The 14,482-nt window shown below is 60.5% G+C and overlaps 2 protein-coding genes across 3 annotated transcripts in view; one reads left to right on the forward strand and one right to left on the reverse strand.

The window, feature by feature from the left end:
- Thra (thyroid hormone receptor, alpha) overlaps positions 1-5,456 on the forward strand; it is an 11,800-nt gene extending 6,344 nt beyond the window's left edge. The window contains exons 6-8 of the mRNA XM_005394347.2: positions 845-991; positions 1,356-1,614; positions 2,310-5,456. Of these exons, the coding sequence (XP_005394404.1) occupies positions 845-991; positions 1,356-1,614; positions 2,310-2,560 (657 nt within the window). The 3' untranslated portion in view covers positions 2,561-5,456. The remainder of the gene's footprint in view (positions 1-844; positions 992-1,355; positions 1,615-2,309) is intronic.
- A 217-nt stretch (positions 5,457-5,673) lies between these two features.
- Positions 5,674-12,814, reverse strand: Nr1d1 (nuclear receptor subfamily 1, group D, member 1). 2 transcript variants are annotated; one of them, XM_005394345.2, is made up of 8 exons: positions 12,198-12,814; positions 9,289-9,624; positions 8,955-9,043; positions 8,696-8,840; positions 7,699-8,342; positions 7,346-7,531; positions 6,731-6,941; positions 5,674-6,178 (listed from the first exon to the last, which is right to left on the reverse strand). In XM_005394345.2, exons 1-8 carry the CDS (start codon positions 12,226-12,228, stop codon positions 5,979-5,981), a joined length of 1,842 nt encoding a protein of 613 aa, XP_005394402.1. In that variant the 5' UTR covers positions 12,229-12,814; the 3' UTR covers positions 5,674-5,978. The 2 variants fall into 2 exon arrangements, with proteins under 2 accessions (XP_005394402.1, XP_005394403.1); XM_005394346.2 differs by lacking the exon at positions 12,198-12,814 and adding an exon at positions 10,189-10,262.
- Positions 12,815-14,482: the final 1,668 nt, after the last annotated feature.

A 14,482-nucleotide genomic window follows, 5' to 3' on the forward strand; every position in this document is an offset into this window, starting at 1 on the left:
TGAGAAAGGCACTCCTTCTGGGGGCTCGTCATCCAAGTCATCATCCAAGCGGCTAAGCAAGAGCTTCAAGAGCAAGGAATTTGAGTTCAGGAGAGAAGAAAAGCAAAAAGAAGAGGTGGTGGAATAAGAATTCTGACGAATTGTTTAATTCCTACCATCTGGTATGGTGAAGCTCTGTATTATTTCCAATGTCTTTTTTTTTCTTTTTTTTTTTTTTTTTTGAGACAGGATCTCGCTATGTGGTTCAGGCTGGTCTTGGGCTCACTTTGTAGCCCAGGCTGGTCTTGAACTCGCAATGATCCTCCTACGTCAGCCTCCCGAATGCTAGGATTACAGGCGTGCGCCACCACACCTGGCTCATACAATGTCTTTTTTTTGAGATAGGGTCTTACTATATAGTCCAGGCCAGCCTTGAACTCACAGTGAGCCTCCTGCCTCAGTCTCCTGAGCGCTGGGGTTGTAGGTGCACCACAAGCACCACCACACCCAGCGTGAGACAGGAACTTGATAGGTTGCTAAGTTTCCCAGGCTGGGCTCAAAACTTGTGATCCAGCTGTTTTGCCCTCTCTGAGCACTGGGATTGAGCAGTGTATGCCACCATGCTGGCTGCTACTACCATTCCTATGATTGTTATTATTAGCAGACTTGGAGCACTCTGTTTCCGGTCTATCTTCTGCCCCAAGGTTGAAGGAAAAGCCTCTGGGCTGGGCGGCAGCCTTCCTGTCCAGTCCTTCCCGGCCCTCTTCCCCGAGCTGCCTTGGAGCTCCCCCTGGTGGGCAGGGGGCCTCAGTGAGCAGTTGAAAGGGGTTTGCAGCCCCCCGCTGACCCCTCACTGTCCCCCTAGCCGGATGACATTGGCCAGTCACCCATCGTCTCCATGCCAGACGGAGACAAGGTGGACCTCGAGGCCTTCAGCGAGTTTACCAAGATCATCACTCCGGCCATCACCCGTGTGGTGGACTTTGCCAAAAAACTGCCCATGTTCTCCGAGGTGAGTGGCAGGCGGGAGGAGACAGACATGACGCCGTGCGGAGGGGCACCCAGCGCCCCAGGGCATACCTCTGAGGTTCTCTGGACCGGAACCCGTAGGTGCAGAATAACACAGTGTACAGCCCCAACCTAGGACCCCCTGTTCCCTACACCCACCTCCCCTTGAGTCTACCTGACCATCCAGAGCCCTGGAGGTCGGCTCCCTTGTACCTGGGACCTGCCCTGAGTCACCTGGATCCCCCATACCACGGGGAGGTACTGTGATCACGAAATTTCTGTGGCCCACGGTCGCGGGACCAGAGGGAGGCCCCAGCAAGGGGTTTGGTCAGGCCCTGCTGAGTGGTCCCCGGCCCTGCCTCCCATAGCTGCCTTGTGAAGACCAGATCATCCTCCTGAAGGGGTGCTGCATGGAGATCATGTCCCTGCGGGCGGCTGTGCGCTATGACCCTGAGAGTGACACCCTGACATTGAGTGGGGAGATGGCTGTCAAGCGGGAGCAGCTCAAGAATGGCGGCCTGGGTGTGGTCTCCGACGCCATCTTTGAACTGGGCAAGTCACTCTCTGCCTTTAACCTGGATGACACGGAAGTGGCTCTGCTGCAGGCTGTGCTGCTAATGTCAACAGGTACCTGCCGGTTGGCGAGGGGACCCTGAGGCTTATGGGGCCCCCAAGAGCTTGGCTGGACCGTTGCTGTCCCTCTTCCCAAGTGCTACAGATTCCGTGTCCCCTCAACCCACTTCTCGGTTCCATCCCCTCTTCCCAGGCTTTCTGTCACCCGGGCTACTCCTAGCCCCGCCTCTGGCCCCCAGACCCATCCCCTGCTGTTTCTCAGTATTTTATTTTTGTACCGGGAATCGAACTCAGGACCTTGCACTTGCCAGGCAAGCGCCTGTGCCACTGAGCTATACCCCCGGCCCTGCCTGCTCTGTTTCTTACCCTGTCTCTGCCCTGTTTCCTCTCTGTCCCCATCCTCTGTCACCCAAAGGCCCCTTCGTCCGTCTCCCTCCACTTTGTTCCTATCCACCCTCTCTCCACACCTCCCTGACCTCCAACCCCTTGTTTTTTGGGACAGGAAGTTGGGATGGGGTCTCGCTATGTAGTCCGGCCTGCCCCCGAACTCACTATGTAGTGCAGCCTGGCATTGAACTTGCAGTGATCCTCTTGCTTCAGCCTCCTAGGTGCTGGGATTAACAAGTGTGTGCCACCACACCCAACCCTGATCCCAGCCCTTCCCTCTCTCGTGACTTCACCCCACGCATCATGCCACCGCTTCCCGGCCCTCCCCGCACACCCCTCACGCCCCCCTGCCTTCCCCGCAGACCGCTCGGGCCTGCTGTGCGTGGACAAGATTGAGAAGAGTCAGGAGGCATACCTGCTGGCGTTCGAGCACTACGTCAACCACCGCAAACACAACATTCCGCACTTCTGGCCCAAGCTGCTGATGAAGGTGACTGACCTCCGCATGATTGGGGCCTGCCACGCCAGCCGCTTCCTCCACATGAAAGTCGAGTGCCCCACCGAGCTCTTCCCCCCTCTCTTCCTGGAGGTCTTTGAGGATCAGGAAGTCTAAAGCCTCAGGCGGCCAGAGGGTGTGCGGAGCTGGCGGGGAGGAGCCCGGAGAGGAGGGGCCGAGCTGGGGGCCAGGGAGACCCCCGCCTCCTCTCTCCTCCCTCTCATTCTTGGATAGATGCAGCTCCCACACACACCCCGCACTGCCCAGGTCCCCCAGAACCTCCAGCCCTGGGACAGGGCACACAGATGAACTTGCTATGAAAGGATAGTGTGGGAGGCTGGGACCTGGTCCCGCAGTTCCTGGGAGCCCGTCCTGTGAGAAGTGAGGGAAGGTACGGGACAAGCCAGAGCCACCGTGACCGTAGGGAAAGGAGGAGTGAGGCTGGGGACTGTGCAGTTGCTCCCCCTACACACGCAGGAGAGAGCCCCAGTGGTTCCTTGGCCCGAAGCTTCCCCTCCAGGCTCAGGGCCTCCGTTTGCCCGGATGCCTGGGCGTAAAGGACGGCTTGGGCTGGGCTTTGCTCCTCCACCGGAGGTTAAAGATGATAGTCATCCTAACTGCACTTTGGAAACCAAGTGAGGGGAGAAGATAAATGAAGAAAAACTAGACAGAGAGAAAAAGACAAACGAGAGCAAGCGATAGAGAGAGATGATATTAAGTTATTAACCAAGGCTGGCCAGAGGGGAAGGACCTGTCCTCCCCTCCCCATGCACTTTGAGAGCTGCCCCCCCCCCAGATCCGAGAGAGATGCCCTGATACCCCCGGGGTACGGCTGACCATCAGAGCTGTGAGTCAACACAACAGGGTCCTGGCCACCCCCTTGCCTTGCCCCGCCCTCTGTGCCCCTTTGGCACCCCCACCCCCTCCTTCTCTGCTCTCTGCCACTCGTGCCCGCTGAGTTCCATCTACCTCTCACGCTGGATGCCAGCTGGCCCCTCACCAGCCTGCCCTGCTGCCCACACAGCTCCCCGTTTCAAGTGCCCAGCCCCAGGGGCCCCTCCCTGGCCCCCTCGCCCCCTGCCTTGGCACCCACACAGGAAGAACGGTGGCCCGGCCCTTTCCCAGCTCATAGCCTGCAGTATTAGCTACAGTCCAGATGCCGCTGGGGGGCCGTGCGTGAGCGGCTCCCAGCGCTTGTCCCCCGCGGGGTGCTCCCTGCGCCCTGCCCTCCTCACGGGCTCCCTCTGACCCCGTCCTCTTCCCCTCCATACACTAGCCCAGCCTGGGGGGCCCCGCAAGGAAGAGGGGTGTTTCCAGCCCTGCACTGGGGCCCGGGGAGGGGCAGTGGGCGCTCCTCCTGCTTTCTTCGAAGCTCTTTAGGCCGGCTGCCACTCTGTCCCGCCGGAACCTCTTCCCCTCTCTTTGCTCTAATTCAGGGACTTTGGCTTGAGCCCCCCAGCCTCCTGGTGAGGAGCGCTCTGTTGGTCTGCACTTGGGGGAGCTGCCCTCCTCCTCTCCTCCCTCTGGCCAAAGCCCACTCCTCTGGGGAGACCGGGAGGGAGGGGGAAGTAGGGGAACAGAGCAGACCAGAGGGCCTTGGGCTCAGGGCTGCATGTGTCGGCAGGGATGGATGGGTGGACGCAGATGCCCCCGGAAGCCATGGGGAACGGGGCGGGGGCGGGGGAGGGGTGTCAGGGCTTCCTGCGCTTTGCACTATTGGGGCACAAATGTCTTAAGCAGTGGGGAACCTGCCACTCCACTCTGACCCTCAGCCTGCCACAGCCCCCCCTACACACACACACACACACACACACACACACACACACACACACACGGAAGGCAATGCCATGCCACCAGCCTGGGCAGTGTCCTCCCTTCCCTCCCTGCCAGGTGTTCCAGCCCGGCCAGGGCCTGGGGAGCATCATGTCACCTGTGCATGTGCCTGCCCCGCCCTCTGGGGCCAGCCACCTTGCCCTCTTGCCTGTTTCTCCTCTCTCTCTCCCGGGGCACTGATCCTGTATCCTCTAGTCCATGGGCAAAGCTCACCCCGTCCTCCACGCCCAGGGGCCCAGCGGCGTTCCTGACCTGTCTGCTGTGTGTCCCATCCCCCCCCCACCTCCCGTCCCTAGCCATGGACATGCTGGCCTCTTAGGCACTTGGGAATCCCTGTCTCCCCAGTCACAGGAGCTGTGACCCCCGCCCCCGCCCTCCCCCCAGCGATGCGGGGTGTATGTGTGCGTTTCTCTGTGTGAATGTGTGCGTGAGTACACGGGTTGGGGGCGCCAGGACTCAGGAGTGCCCCGCACCTGCTCCTGCGAGGCAGCTGTCCCAGCCCCTGCTGCGGAGTGAGGGACAGGGCCCTCTCCTGGGGGCCATTGGTGCTAAGGAGGGGGATGGCCTTGCAGCGGGTGCTTCGCACGCCTCCTCCAGTGTTGGCCCGGGGCACTAGGGCAGGCAGGGCGGGCGGCAGGTGCGGTGTTGCTGGGAGGACTGGGCGCTGGGAAGAGGTTGAGGGGCCAGGCCAGGACCACTACCCCGCCCCCACCACCCACCTCTCCATCTCAGTATTGCCCCTCCCATCACTTATAACACACATACCTCATCCAGCTCCTCCCTGCTAGGACTTGGGGAGGGTGGGGGAGGAGGAGCCCCTTCCCCTTTCCTGGGTGGCGCGGGTCTGCAGGGCTGGGAGAGGGCAGGACCGGTGACATGGACACCGTCCATAAGGAGGACAGGACTTCCTGCCCTGGGGACTCCTGGGTGGGGGATGGGGACACTGCCCAGAGGCGCTACTGAATGTATGAGAAGCCGGTGCTGGGGTGGGGGGAGGGGGGCGTGGCCAGAAACGGGGAAGGGGGTCGGTGGGTCCCTTCCCTGGGGCGGGGGGCTGGTAGGGGTGACTTGAGGGGCTCCTACTCCTGCCCCACGTTGACAATCAGTATGTCTGTTATGTGCGATTTTTCACCCCGTTTGTTTTGGGTCAGGATTTTAAAGAAAGATATTTTTATGGTAATTGTTGCTCGTCTATTTTACTATATATTTATGTAATAAATATATGATGAAAATACCCCCCTCGGGCCCCCCCTTAGATTTGTGTGCTGTTTCCCTACAGCCTCCCCTCTGCTGGCCGAGTTCCCGCCCCTCAAACTGACCAGATGGAGAGGTGTCCCCCGCCCCCCAGACTTGGCAATAGTTCCACCCCACCCCCCCAAACAGCACACACCACAGAAGCCAGCTCAGCTGTGAACTATTGGATTTGAGACAGGCACAGAGCAAATCCGAGAGGGGGCGGAGTCGGGGGGGGGGGGAGAGCCAGAGTGGTTTAAATAGGGGAGGACGGGAAGCTTGGCGATTGGGGTGGAAGGGGAGCAGGTATTTACAAGAAGGCTCAGGGGGCCAGAGGCTCATCTTGGAATATTTTATAACAATATAAATAAGATTCTGGTTTGCTTTTCCTTTTCGTCTCGTAAAGGAGAGAGAAGTGCAGAGTTCGATTCTGTACAAGGGGGCAGCGGCGGAAGGCCGGCCGGGCGGGTCACTGGGCGTCCACCCGGAAGGACAGCAGCTTCTCGGAATGCATGTTGTTCAGGGTCCGCAGGTCCGGCAGCTTGAGCAGCAGCTTGGTGAAGCGGGAAGTCTCCGAGGGCCGGTTCTTCAGCACCAGAGCCCGAAGAGCCCGCAGCAGCGTCTCCTGGAGGTGCTCCACCGAAGCGGAGTCCTCCATGCCCGAGCGGTCTGTGGGGAGGACGACAGCAGTGAGGCAGGCTCCCTGAGCAGCTCTGAGGAGGACCCCGAGGTCTGCGAGGACCCAGCAGGCTCGGCAGCCTCTCCCTGAAGCCCCCCCCCCGCAAGGGGCCTGCAAGATGGAGGAGCCGGGTCACACACCTCTCCTCCTCCCAGGCCACCGCCCCCCTTGCCTCCTCCCTGCACGCAAGGTGGCCGGGCGCCCTCCCCGTTTGCTCCGTAGTCCCCTCTGCCTGGGATGCCTTCCCCGCTCTGCCTGCCTTGTCCTTGGAGGCCCCAACCCAGTGTCACCATCTTCCCCAATTCCCCCAGGCAGAAATAGTTGTCTGTGCTCCTTTGGTTCTTGCTTCTACTGTGACACTTATCTCACTGTTTTATAATTAGTCGGGCATGAGTCTTGTTTCCCAAGCTAGACTGTGTCTCAATCATGTCTGTATCCCCAGTGCCCGGCACGGGGCCTGGCATAGAGTAGGTACTCCATAAAAGGTGTGTTGAATCCAACTGCGTCTGCCTCCTCCCGGCTCAGGCGCGAGCTTCCCTTACCTGCGGAGACCAGCACCACCGCGGTGAAGAGGCCCAGCTCCTCCTCGGTGAGTGCCAGGGAGTTGAGCTTCTCGCTGAAGTCAAACATGGCGCTCAGCAGGTCTCCCATGCCCATGGCGCCCAGCTCCTGCAGGCTGTAGGTGGTGCGGCTCAGGAACATTACCGTCTGGTCCTTCACGTTGAACAGTGAGGCGAAGCGCACCATCAGCACCTGAGGTCGGGGGCAGTGACCCTGGGTAAGGTGGGAGGAGCCGCTGCCAAAGCACCCCACACTTTGCAACAGGGTTTAGCGCTGCTGCCTTAGATTTCTCAGTGCAGGGAGTCACTGATCAGTGATCAGGGCTCCAGGAAGGAAGGGGCGTATCCAACGACTTGGAAGGGGTACTTCTAGAAGGGGGGGGCAGGGTACCACAGGGCACTGTCTTCATGTCATGGGTTGCAACTAGACACCTGCTGAGATAAGTCCAGCTCCCCTGAGCGGGGAGTGCAAGATGATCCGCCCCCATCACATACTGGGGTTCCCAGGCCCTTCAGAGCCTCCGCCCACCACAAGACACGACCCCTTCCATGGGGTTCTTCTAAAGGTCAAGCACAGGCAGCATGAAGGTCACTCACCTCGAAAGTGCCAGCCTTCAGCAGGGTGACCTGGTCATGCTGAGAAAGGTCACGGAAGCCTGGGATGTGTTTGGCAAATTCAACCACCTCCCGCACAGCAGGCGTGAAGCTCATAGAGAAATCCTCCCAGATCTCCTGCACAGTCCGGCCGCTGCGTCCGTGGGGGTACATGTTCATGGGGCACGCCTGGGGACCAAGGGGCGCAGGGGGCCGTCAGGCCGGCTCAGAAGGGTCCCCACAAGGCTGGAGGTGGGTCATCCGTGGAACACAGCACCGGGTGTGAGGTGGAGGTGAGGGGCTCCCGGGCAGCTGTCCGTCTTCCACGTCCCTCCCCTCTACCCCCGTGCCCTCACCAGCAGGACGTTCTTGGAGCTGTCTTGCCGAGGACCATTGGCAGGAACCTCGCCTTCTGGGGCTGCATACACGTGGGTGGGGCAGAGACGGTGCCCGTTGCTGTTGGGCTGGTGGCAGCTGTGGTGGGCAGGGCCAGGCGGCCAGGTGGGAGGGTAGGAGGAAGGGCCCTGGCGTAGACCATTCAGGGCTTCGTTGTGATGCTGGGCGGCCGAGGCACTGTTGTCATTAGGGACAGGAGGGCAGCGCTGACTCTCCCAGCGATTGGGGGTGGTGCCCGCAGGACTACCCGACACATGGTTGGCGTTGAAGTTCCCTGGTGAGGTTCCCAGCTTGTCATGGGCATAGGTGAAGATCTCACGATGGGCCCGGGCCACCTGGGATATCACATCCTCCACAGTGGGTTCGGGGCTGGGGGATCTGGGCGGCGTGAGCTGCTGGGGGAACTGGGAGAAGCCCACCAGGGGGGAAGGGGCCGGAGCGGGAGGCGGCGAGGGGCCCACGGGGCCGGAGGCGGGGTGCTGGGTGGGCGAGTTCTCCAGCGGGCACTGGCTGCTCAACTGGTTGTTGGCCAGGTTCATGGCACTCTGCATCTCTGCCAGCATGCGCTGCTTCTCTCGTTTGGGGATGCGCCCAAAACGCACGGCTGCGACAGGGTGAGAACCACGTCAGGAAGTGCGCAAGCACGCCCGCAGGCACAGGCGTCCCTTCCTTCCTTCTTCAAAGGGGCAAGACGCTGATGGCCTGGGGGTGGGCGGCCCACTGAAGCCAGCAAGGCCACACCCATGCGGAGGGTTTCCAAGTAGGACGGCCAGTGGGAGGGGCCCAGAGGGTCCGACCAATGGGAGACAAGGATTTTTTACCCACGAGGATAACACGTGGGCATCCGCGGGCAAAGGAGATTCGGGCACCCTGTGTCTCAGCTTGGGACCGTTTTTTAAAGCCAGGATGAAGGCAAATGCTGGGTGGAAGGGCGAGGAGGACGAAGGGCTGCCTCACCGTCTCGAGACATGCCCACAGAGAGACACTTCTTGAAACGACACTGCTGGCAGCGGTTCCGGTTGATGCGGACGATGGAGCAGTTCTCGTTTTTCAGACACCTTTTGTACTGGATGTTCTGCTGGATGCTGCGACGGAAGAAACCCTGGAGGGGAGGGGAGGAGAGGGAGGGCAGGAGAGGGGGCCAGTGAGCACCTATAGACAGCCTGGCCATGTCCCGGGTGGAGGTCGCCCCCTCTGCCCTCGCCCCGCGTCTCACCTTGCAGCCCTCACAGGCATGCACACCGTAATGGAAGCCAGAGGCCACGTCCCCGCACACTTTACACAGGAGCACCATGCCGTTGAGCTCTGTGGGAGGACACGGCAGAGGCGGGGAGGCCTGTCTGAGCGCCCTGACATGCGGAGGCTTCCACTGCTGAGACCCCCCCGCTCCCCTGAAAGATGAAGGAGGACCTCCAGAGCACTGAAATGACCAGACCGCCCTGCACAGGGGCTAGCGCCATTCTGGAGAAACCCCCGAGGCAGAATTGGCCCAGCTCCCAGCTCAGCCCTGGCCTTTTGAGCTGCCCCCCACCAGCTGCACGGTCACTCACTGGTGATGTTACTGGTGCTCTTGCTGGGGGACACTCGGCTGCTGTCCTCCATGGCCACCTGCAGGCTCCCTGGGGGGCTCCCATTGTAGGAGGACGAGGATGAGGAAGAAGAGGAGGAAGAAGGAGAGCCATCCTCACTCAGGCTGGGCGGCATGCTCCCGAAGGAGCGAGCAGGGTCCTGCGTGAGGGAGCCGGTGGGCGAGGGTGGGAAGTAGGTGGTGAGGCCGCCTTGGGTCAGGGACTGGAAGCTGCCATTGGAGCTGTCGCTGTAGAGGGACTCAGGGCTGGTCCGGTTCGGGGAGGAGCTACTGGAGCCAATGTAGGTGATGACGCCACCTAGCAGAACACAGGAGAAGGGCGAGTCGGCCACCTTGTCTTTGATACGAGGGTACCACCGCGCTCATCCCCAAAACACTGCTCCTCTTACAAGTTAACCAGGTGGAACCCCTGGCCTTGGGGTTGATAAGCAACTCCCCAACACAGCCTAGACCTGGAATGGCCAATACAAGTACAATAAGTAACTCCCAGCACACGTTAGACAAGGCCACACCAACCTACTCACAAGTAACAGCCCAGCAAAGGCCAGTGACAGCACGGCCAACCCCACAGCCCCGTCTTGCACAGTACAGCAGCTTCTGCTTGGGCGTGAGGCATGAGCCCTGTAGTCACCTCACACCCTGTGCTCTGGATGCCCTCCTGGGGATGTCACAGTAATGACTTCGCTGTCAGCGGCAGAACGAGGGCTGTCTGGATGGGATGAGTAGCTAAGGTCCCACTCACTGGGCCCAGCCCTCCAAGAACAAGAATCTGCTGCCAGTTCTAACACCAAGACCATCCTAGGGACGAGACTGTGCACATGAATGGCTGGCCAACCACTAGCAAAGAGAGCAGATGTCTCACAAAGGAAACGTCGCTCCCTCCAGACTGGGAGACGCACTCTCAGGAGATACTGCAGGGAAGCTCCGCCTCGCTCTGCTGGACTCCAGGGGATGAGTCACAGAGGACTCTACCTCTGCCTCCGAGGAAGGGAGCAGCGGGCGCTGCAGGAGGAGGAGTCCAAACTGTCCAGCCTCCGGCCCCGGAATTCCCCTTTCCTGGTCTCAGCCTGGTGACAACTCCGGTTTTCTGGCCACTCAGGGACTTTGGCCCTCTGGGTACACTGCCAACCGTGGGTGCCGCTCCCGTGGCATTAGCAGAACTAAAAGGTGACCTGCCTGCCACACCCCTGCCAAACACCTAGTGCGGCCTGCCAGGGGCTGGGTGGGAGCAGGGAGGCTCCCCGGACACGTGTGACCTGACACATGCCATGCCACCACGTCTACAGAGGCACATGTTTCGCTCACCCACTGACACACACTCCATTGGGCAGGGCAGCCTTAAAATAGCTCAAGGTTGGTCAGGGTGAGCCCAGCTCCCTGTGAAACAGTTGCACAACAGATTAGCTCTACAATTTCAGGGCTGAGGTGGGGGATGGGATGTGGAGCCCGTGGTAAGCGAACTTGACCTAGTTTACCCACCCCCAAAAGGGGAGTAAGACCTTCATCCAAAGGGACTTCCACTTTGAAGCCAAGGAGCTCCTGCAAAAAAGTCTAGTTCTCCTCTATCACCACCAACGTGCTCTGTCACCTAGGGAAAACCGAGTCCCCTCCCTGGATCTGTTTTCCTTTCTTGGAGGGTGAAAGAGAGGTGCTTCGGTAACGGGGAGAACTGGGAATGTGGGACAAGAAACAGGCCAAAAGCAGCGCAGTGAAGGAGGTGCGAAGCAAATGAGGGGCCAGGACAAGGGCACTTAGGTGCGAGGTCCCTTCGGGGAGCGTAAACACGAGGCCAAGAGAGGTCAGGGGTGGCTCGCTCTCACTCCGCCTCCCTGATGGGGGGAAAGGGCCGGGCTGGCAGGAAAAGGAGGCAGGCGGGGGCGGTGAGTCAGCCCGCTTCACCCAGATCTCGGCTGGGCGGGGCGGGAGCCCAGCCCTCAGCCGGCCTCACGTCCCCGCTCCACGTGTGCCCCTCGCACGTGGCTCCCCAACGAGGAACCCCGGAACTCAAGGCCCCGCCCTCTCCGCGCCCCCGAGCCGTCCCCAGCCGCAGCCCCGCCCCGTCCCGCCCCGCCCCTCCGCTGCCTAGGTCTGCGCCCAGCCCAGATCTCAAGCTGGGCCGGGACAACCTAGGAGAGGAAAGAGGGGAACACGCGTTGCCGGGACAACCGGGGGCGGAGCTCATTATGTAATGGGGCCGGCGGGCTGCGACCAATGGGGTGGCGGCCATGGCTTCTGCTGAATGAAAACAAACGCAGCACGTGGCCCCGGCTCTGCGGCCATGTGAGCGCTCCCTAGCCTGCGGTGTGGGTGCCCTCCCCCGGGCCGAGCACCGCGCTCCGGAGTCCTCGAGTGCCGTTCCCGACTGTCACTGAGGATTCCCCGTGAGATACGACCCGTGTCCTTAGCCCTCTTGTCCCGCGCGCCCCACTGCTTGTCAGATTCCCTAAGCCTTGGGGAAGTAGCAGGGGGACCCGGGAGGGAGACGGTCCAGAGCTGCAGGAGCTGGACAGGTGGAGACGTTTAGGGGCACAGCTCCACAGCCTCCGGCCCCCTGAACTTCAGCTCACCTCTGTGTTGCAGGGTGAAAGAAAGAGGGTGCCTCGATAACGGGGAGAATTGGGAATGTGGGACAAGAAACTGCATTTCCTCCTGCCCCGGGATTCGGGTCCTGCACGGTCAAGGGAGCTTTAGGGGTCTGATGGTGTGTGCTCTTCAGGGTGCATTCCCCACCCGAGGGCCCCTGTGAGCCCTGGCAAATCCTGGGGAAGAGGGAGTTCCCACGTCCTTCCAGAGCGCCTCTACTTATGGGGAATCGATGGAAGCCGGGTGACAGTGACCAAGCGGCTAGGGGACAGTGAAGGAATCGCATACCTGTGTTGTTGTTGGAGTCCAGGGTCGTCATGTCTTCACTGGCCCAGAGCGGTCATTCAAACAGGACCTTGACACAAACTGGAGATTGCGCTCGCCGCTGTTCTCCACTGGGCACTGGCTGAGAGCGGGGAGGGGACCCCGCAACTCGCGATCAGGATCCGGGGCACCCCTCAGCCGCAAGGTCTCGAGGTGGCCGGACTGCAGCTCTGCAGAGGGGTCGGATGCGGAGACAGCCACGGAGCTCTGCTTTGCATGGGAGAACCAGAGGAGGTGTGCTGAGGGAGGCAGCCCGCAGTTCCTCAGGCTGGAAACAGCAAGGAGGGTCGGGTCTCTGCAGTGCACCCGGTGCCACTGCAGCGCTGCAGCGTAGCGAATCTGGAGCTCCCGGTGCAAAAGTCCCAGAGGGAGAGAGGTTGCAACCAGGAAGTAAGTAGGTGATGGGAGAAACGGGGCACCCAGGCGCAAAGAGGAGAGACGTGTGCCCTGCTTCGTTCCCTCGGCAGCAATATTTCACTCTGCCAATCTCAGCCGCCTTTTGCCCGAGCCTTTCCCTGGGACAGAGGTCTCTGCGCAGGCGCCAGCAGCCCAGGGTTCCCGGGCCGCACGCGGCACTGGAGGAGGTACCATGTGATCCCAGGGAGCGCCTCGTGCCCCAGTGACACACTTTTCCAGCAGCCTGCACGTTGAGGCCTGTGCGCCTGCGCGCCGCGCGGACTGCCGGGACTTGTAGTCCGCGGACAAAGTGGGCGGACCGCTTTTTTCCCCTTTCTGCCCGGCAAAAGTGCTTGCTGGCAGCGGGGCGGAGCTGAGAGCAGCAGAGAAGGGTGGGGTGCGCCGGAGAGTCAGGGTGGCGTGTTTGGACAGCCTGTGTGGCAGGGGCATGTGAATTCCTGGGGAGGGACTATTGGCAAGCTCCGCTACTCTGAGAGATCAAAGCTAGCAGCCCCTTTCTGCAATCCTTGCAAACGTGAGGGCTTCACGTGATAGCAAGACCGACCTGGCCCTGAGGTCACTGGCAACTCAGGCCCAGAGAGCAGCGGGGGAGGCAGGGATCAGAAGCTGCCTTGTGACACAGCCCCAGAAAAGCAGTGTGACCCCCTTTTGCTTCTGCATTTAAGGAGACTACCCGGAGACAAAGGTGTGTCCCAGAGGGGAGGATGTCTCCAGGGACTCCCCCCCTTGCTTATGTGACACACCCCCTCCCACTGGAGGTGACTTTGGGGTGAGTCATTTCCCTTTGTCTGGGAAGTTAAAAAGGACAGCAGAGGGGAACGGTGGTGAAAGTGCTTTCAGGCCCTAAAGTGGTGGGGTAGAGCTGCGGCAGGGGCCTGGGGACGGTGACAACCACTCCTGCCCCCAGTGCTCCAGGAGAGCCTGTGGAGTCCACAGAGGCCAACTCAGAGAGGGACAGAAGCCCCTCCTAACCGTCCCCTCTTCTACCAAAGATGAAAATCAGGCTTAGAAGTGACTGGCCTGGAGCTGGGGTTTTAGCTCAGTGGCACAGCACCTGCCTGGCAAGTGCAAGGTCCTGAGTTCGATTCCCGGTACCGGAAAAAAAAAACAAAAGAAGTGCCTGGCCTGAGGTGAGTTGTTCATTGCTGGTTTCGGTGCCCCACCTTGAACATCACAGAGATGATGGGGAGATGATCAAGGAACCCACTGGACTGGGCTTAGAGGTGGCCAGCATCTAGCTGACCATGGTGGTACACACCGTAATCTCAGCACCCTGAGAAGCTGAGGCAGGAGGATCGCAAGTTCAAGCCCACCCTGGGCCATTTAGTGATTTAATGAGACCCTGTTTCAAAAGAAAAAAATGAAAAAAAGGCCAGGGGTGTAGCTCCGTGCAAAGTCCCTGGGTTCAGTCGTCTATATTGCAAAATAAAAGGTCAGCCAGCATCTCCCTTCAGAGCAGCGGTAGACCCAGGGGTGAAAAACAGGTTTCCAGGCCTCAAGCAGAGGTGTCCTCTTCAAGGGCTGGAGTTGTTCAAAGAGACAGGTGCTCCCTCATGGAGCTAGGTGAGACTGACCCCCTGCCCGCCTGCCCAGTCCTCCCCGGCCCCAATGTTTTTAGGAAAGTTTCTCCCATAGGAAGCCCTCCCATCAAGGTCTAGGGCCACTCCAGGGGCAGTGGTCATGATGCAAGCCTGGGAAACGTGGTGGCCACTGAAGAGGCAGCAGAGAACATAATAGGGGTTGGACGCAGTGGCACACGCCTGTAATCCCATCACTTGGGAGGCTGAGGCAGGAGGATCACTATGATCGAGGCCACATAGCAAGACCCTGTC

This window comes from Chinchilla lanigera, unplaced genomic scaffold (assembly GCF_000276665.1).
Source record: "Chinchilla lanigera isolate Chin_1 unplaced genomic scaffold, ChiLan1.0 scaffold00050, whole genome shotgun sequence".
NCBI classification, from domain to species: Eukaryota; Metazoa; Chordata; class Mammalia; order Rodentia; family Chinchillidae; genus Chinchilla; species Chinchilla lanigera.

Excerpts from the sequence above, each read along its gene's own strand:
- Nr1d1 (XM_005394345.2), bottom strand. The coding sequence starts at position 12,228 with ATGACGACCCTGGACTCCAACAACAACACAG. Across the intron at positions 9,625-12,197 it reads GGACTCCAACAACAACACAG|GTGGCGTCATCACCTACATT; the intron begins GTATGCGATTCC and ends GTGTTCTGCTAG. Across the intron at positions 7,532-7,698 it reads GCTCCAAGAACGTCCTGCTG|GCGTGCCCCATGAACATGTA; the intron begins GTGAGGGCACGG and ends CTTGGTCCCCAG.